The sequence below is a fragment of the Pelophylax lessonae genome, assembly GCF_965119305.1.
Source record: "Pelophylax lessonae genome assembly, chromosome: 2".
Lineage (NCBI taxonomy): Eukaryota > Metazoa > Chordata > Amphibia > Anura > Ranidae > Pelophylax > Pelophylax lessonae.
Window position 1 is genome coordinate 207,482,908 of NC_138769.1, and position 6,000 is coordinate 207,488,907.

The 6,000-nt window shown below is 45.8% G+C and overlaps 1 protein-coding gene across 1 annotated transcript in view; it reads right to left on the reverse strand.

Annotated features, from left to right (window-relative positions):
• The window catches only part of LOC309548600 (uncharacterized protein CXorf38), a 28,992-nt gene extending 23,301 nt beyond the window's left edge, over window positions 1-5,691 (reverse strand). The window contains exon 1 of the mRNA XM_082248574.1: window positions 5,474-5,691. Coding sequence (XP_082104700.1) covers window positions 5,474-5,680 — 207 coding nt within the window. The 5' untranslated portion in view covers window positions 5,681-5,691. The remainder of the gene's footprint in view (window positions 1-5,473) is intronic.
• Between the last annotated feature and the right edge of the window lie 309 nt (window positions 5,692-6,000).

A 6,000-nucleotide genomic window follows, 5' to 3' on the forward strand; every position in this document is an offset into this window, starting at 1 on the left:
ATATGATTGGGTGACATCCAATATGTAAAGTCCCTTCAACATGCAGATTTGTGCCGTGTTGTGTCCGCAGTAAATGACAATTACTCTGTGTGAACCCAATCACCACGTGTGAAGTGAAGATCCCCACTCACCGGATACTATTGACCATTTTGTCATATAACAAAAAGAATCAAATATGGCTTAAGTGGTTCCCCTGACCAGGATATATCCTCTGACCGATTTAAGATATCCTTTCCTTGCGGTGGTTGATGTTTCCAGGGGCAGGATTTAGTGGCGGAGAAAAAAAAGAGAAGAGCATGCTCCTCATAGTGCAAAAAAGTATTGTATAGTTTATTAAAACATCCGTAATAGGTTGGCATACCTATGCTGGGACACACGGTGTGTAGCTTCCAGTAGAGGTGGAACACACGCTGACACCAATGGGGTCCTTGTTTGCACTACACAGTGCGATGCCTGTATTTTTGAGGATTTTCATGTAGGCCAACCTATTACCAGAAAAAAGACCCTGGCCCTTTCCATAAAATGCACAGATGTGAATGTGACCCATAGGAAACCATGTTAAAGTGACTGTAGTGTGTCTCTGCAATACTGAAAACACACTAAATAATGCATAGGTGTGAACCAGGCCTAAAGGCTCCTTGTACGTGGGGCCATTTAGCTGCAGTGGTTTCCTACCGGCATTTTGGAGCGCCTGAGAGGGACAGGTGCAGTCTAAGGCCTCATGCACACTGCTGCTCCTAAACTCGCATTTAGCTTTTGGCATTTTTTTTTTCCAAAGCCCCAGAACTCAACTCTGTAAAAGTCTATGAGATTGATTTACTAAAGGTAAATATTCTGTGCACTCCAAGTGCTGTTGCTCTAGATCTGAGGAGGACATGCAAGGAAAATAAAAAAAATGCATTTTTGCTTGCACATGATTGGATGATAGAAATCAGCAGAGCTTCGCTTCAGCCCTTGTTCACACTGAGGGCAGGTTTGAAACCGTGGGGGTTCAGCTGAACACTGATTTCAAACTCGCATTTCAGTGCGAGTTCTGGGGCAACTTGACAGACATCTGTGCGGGTTCCTGTACAGATGTCCATTGAAATTGCCCCTGAAGTCGCCAAAAGTAGTGCAGAAACTACAATAGGCTCCAATTTGGTATGCGATTTGACGATTTATGAGCGGGCCTAAGATCTAGAGCACGTGTCAAACACGTGGCTGACCGGGCCATTTCATGGGGCCCTTGCAGCTGTGGCACCCCTCCTTGTCTCAGCAGCAATTGGCAACAAAGAGGACAGAACTCCTCCTACAGATCCTGCTCTTCTCTGTGCAGCCTTTGTCTCAGTCTCCCTTGGTCTCTGCATTCAGCAGACTCCAGCAGCTGACTCCAGCCCTCCTCTGGTCCTCTTCCAGACCCTGCACTTTCTGATTTCCAGCCCTGCCCCCAGCCTAATTCCAGACACAGCACAATGTAAGAGGTGCACCGTGATATAAGGGTGGGGGACTCTTGGCCTCTGATGAGGGGGCTCGTAACATCTGATGTAAGGGGGGTGTGAGTTTCTCTGGACATCCACTCTTACAGATACAACTGGCCTCTTGAAGGCAACCATAATGCTGATACGGCCCACAATGAAATTTCGTTTGACACCTCTGATCTAGAGCAACTGCACTTGCAGTGCACATGATATTTCTTTGGAAAATCAACCTCTGTGCCCAAGCATACATAGGGGTTTATTTACTAAAGGCAAACCCACTGTGCACTTGGAAACGCAGTCACCGTAGATCTGAGGGGGGACGTGCAAGGAAAATAAAAAACAGAATTTTTGCTTGCATGTTACATGATTGGATGATAGAAATCAGCAGAGCTTCCCCTTATTTCAGATCTTCCCCTCAGAACTACAGTGACTGCACTTCCAAGTGAACAGGGGATTTGCCTTTAGTAAATAAACCCCCCAGGAGTTTACCAGAGTTTAGGAGCAGCAGAGTTTAGGGAGTGAAATGCTCCTCTCCTGAACGCAGAAGAATCGTGTTCAGAAGAGAAGCTTTAGGACATAAAAATAGCCAAACGCAGCTAAATGCGCCTAAACGCACATTTAGCACTTCAGCATTTCAATGGCCAGACTAAATCTGAATCCAATTAGGATGTGGTGGATCCGGAGATTTGCATCACAGATGTGCAGTCGACAAATCTGCAGCAACTGCGTGATATTATCATGTCAATATGGACCAAAATCTCTGAGGAATGTTTCCAATACCTTGTTGAATCCATGCCACGAATTAAGGCACATCTGAAGGGAAAATCGGTTCATCCCGGTACTAGCAAGGTGTATCTAATAAAGTGACCGGTGAGTAGACATGCAAACACACACATATTTAAAGAAACATTTTTAAGGGTAATATACACTTTAATGCAAACAGAAAAATCAGTGCTACTACCCAAATAACAGATTGATGACAGACGGGTGCTCGATCCACAGTCGTTAGCTTAGTAGAATAATGTAAAAAGATAATCCGCACTCCGGTTGTTGCTCTTAAGAAATCTTCATTTTATTGGAAAGCCACAATGTAAAAAACGCAGATAAAATCAGTTGACGTGTTTCAGCCTTTAAGGCCTTAGTCATAATACACTTTACCCCTTTGCAATGTGGGTGTACATACTATATATAAATATCTAAACATAAACATTTCAAATGTATTTTATTTAGATGCCCCCCCCCCCCCCCCATGGAAACGTCCTATGACATTTGTTTGACATTAGCTTGCTTATTAGCTGTACAAATGGGCAGATTGGATAATTTGATTCACACTCCCCCATAGACTTCTATTTGGGTTCACCATCATGTTTGTGAACTTCGAGCAAGAACAAAATCCAGCCACTTTGTACCAGTAAATGTCACTATATAAGAATAAACCACCTTTCTGCTTTCACATTTAGGGTATGATTGGCAGTTTGGGCCAGACTTTTTCAACCAGGGTGCCTTGAGGTTTCTTTAGGGATGCCTTTGCAAAATGCCTAAAAAATTGCCCAAAAATTGTATACAAGCCAGCAGGTGGATCAAGCCTTCCTTTTAGTTACACTAAGCTACAAGTTTTCATTATGTACCATCACGAATAGACCCTGGCATCCTAACAAACAATGACGTCATTAGCTATAAAGGAGGATGTCTGTAGCCTCCACAGCATCTCTGTTTGACCCTCCTGTGCCCCTCTCCCTCAGCACTTGGGGGGACATTAGCTGAAGGATGGAGAGAAATTGAGGGAGAAGAGAAACATTGGAATACTAGTCAGTACCAGTGTGCAAAAGCGTATTTGCTTTGGAAGAATAAATCATCTCTAACGTTGGGTGTCCTACGTGTGGAAGTCGCTGCATTGCGTAAAACTTTTAGAATAAGGTTTTACATTTTAGAATGGGGTGCCTCAAGACTGTCCATAATTTTAAAGGGTGCCTTGATTGTCTATAATTTTAACCACTTCAAAAAAGGGCACTCCCCCCCCCCCCCTTCTTGCCCAGGCCAATTTTCAGCTTTCAGCGCTGTCCCAATTTGAATGACAATTGCGCGTTCATGCAATGCTGTATCCAAATTACATTTTTATAATTTTTTTTCACACAAATAGAGCTTTCATTTGGTGGTATTTAATCACTGCTGGGTTTTTTATTTTTTACTAAAAAAAGAAAAAAGACAGAGAATTTTGAAAAAAAAAAAAAAAGAAGTTTTTCCTAATTTCTGTCAGTAAGTTTTGTAAATAAGTAATTTTTCTCCTTCACTGATGTGCGCTGATGAGGCAGCACTGATAGGCTGCACTGATGAGGTGGCACTAATGGGCACTGATAGGGGGCACTGATGGTCACTGATAGGCAGCATTGGTGGGTACTGATGGGCAGTGACAGGTGGCACTGATGGGCAGCACAGATGAGCAGGCACTGATGGGCACTAACTGGCATCACTAATGGGCACTGATAGGGGGCACTGATGGTCACTGATAGGCGGCATTGGTGGGTACTGATGGGCAGTGACGGGTGGCACTGATGGGCAGCACAGATGAGCAGGCACTGATGGGCACTAACTGGCATCACTAATGGGCACTGATAGGGGGCACTGATGGTCACTGATAGGCGGCATTGGTGGGTACTGATGGGCAGTGACGGGTGGCACTGATGGGCAGCAAAGATGAGCAGGCACTGATGGGCACTAACTGGCATCTCTAATGGGCACTGATTGGGGTCACTGATTGGCACTGTTTTACTGTACTGAACTTTACTGTAAATAAGTAATTTTTCTCCTTCACTGATGTGAGCTGATGAGGCTGCATTGATGGGCACTAATGAGGAGGCACTAATATGCTGCACTGATGGTCACTGATAGACGGCACTGATGGGCAGGAGAGATTAGCAGGCATTGACTGGCATCAATAATGGGCACTGATTGGGGTCACTGATGGGCAGTATTTTTTACTTTACTGTACCTACTGTAATCAGGGCACTGATGATCAGTGCCCTGATTACCTGTCCTGGACTTCCCTTTGAGGAGGAACTGTTGATCGGCTCTCCTCACCACACACTCTGACAGTGCGAGGCGAGGAGCGCCGATAAATGGCACTTCCTTGTTTACATGTGACTGGCTGTTATTGGACACAGCCGATCACATGGGTAAAGAGCCACGTCATTGGCTCTTTACCAAGATCGGGGTCGCGCCGTTGTTCCGTGAGAATTACCTACCCCGTGAGAATTACCTACCCCTCGTCACTTCCGGCCAGGAACAGCTGAGCAGCGCAGCAGTGCGCATGCTCACAGGGCCGGATACCTAAGGGGACAACAGAGGAGCAGACTAGTGCGCATGCGCACTAGTATGGAAATAGCACGGTGTACCGTGGAAAAAACCTACCCACGCGCCGGTTAAATAAAACAGCGGGGCTGCAATACGAATCATCTCCACTCGTGTGCCTGTCACTTCCCTGCTCACGGCAAGTAAATATAAAAGCGGCTGGCGTCTCCGTGATTTATGTTTACATACACCCGCCGCCGCTTTTATATTTACTTGCCGAGAGCAGGGAAGTGACAGGCACACGAGCGGAGATGATTCGTATTGCAGCCCAGTTGTTTTAATGTAACAGCTGCATTCCATACAGTGCCGTGAACCGGAAGTGACGAGGGGTAGGTTTTTCTCACGGGTAGGTAATTCTCACGGAACACCGTATCCTAGGAACACGGTGTGGCCGCGATGGCCGCACAGCGCACCCATTTTGGGGCGCCGTCATATGACGTCCTCCCACAACGAGAGCCACATTCGACAGTGGGCGGGCAGCAAGTAGTTAAAGGGTGCCTTGACTGAAGAAAGGTTGAGAAACACTGGTTTGGACAGACAAACCTACTACTACATGTTTTTCTATGTAACTTTGCTTCCATTCAGTAAATGATTTCTATGGATTTGAGTGTTTGATCTCACTTTGTACTGCTCCCCAGTATATGACAGCGCTATAGCCACCACCTTACCTGCTTCCCTTGAGTCCTGCACTGACATCTAGGTCTGTGCCTGGCAGCTGGGGAAATCCCTGCGGTGATCCGTCTGTGAAATCTCTGCATCTCCGAGTCTATGTGTCCCTGCAGGCGGCTCTGTAGTATCTGCAGACAAAGCCCAGCTTTCATCCAGTTCTTGTATTCTTTACAGTTCAATCTCAGCAGCAGATTGGGAAGCGCCATCCCTCCTTCTCCCCCTCACTACACACAGACGGGGGAGGAGTGATTCCGGGGCACACTCGTGGCTCCACCCATGTGTCACTTCACTGACAGCTCTAAGTATGACGTCACACAACGCTATAGGAACTAGGAAGTATGCTGCAATTCCTTGTCCTGGAAGACCTGTAGTCAGGCAACTACTGATCTCTCTAATAGCTGCAGACTATACAAATATCTTTACAGTTCTCAAAACTGTGCAATATGAGGTCAAACCTATACAATCTCTTCTGTTTGTTTAAAACCAAGAAGACTATTGCAGGACAAAGATCTAATGGTGGTCATAC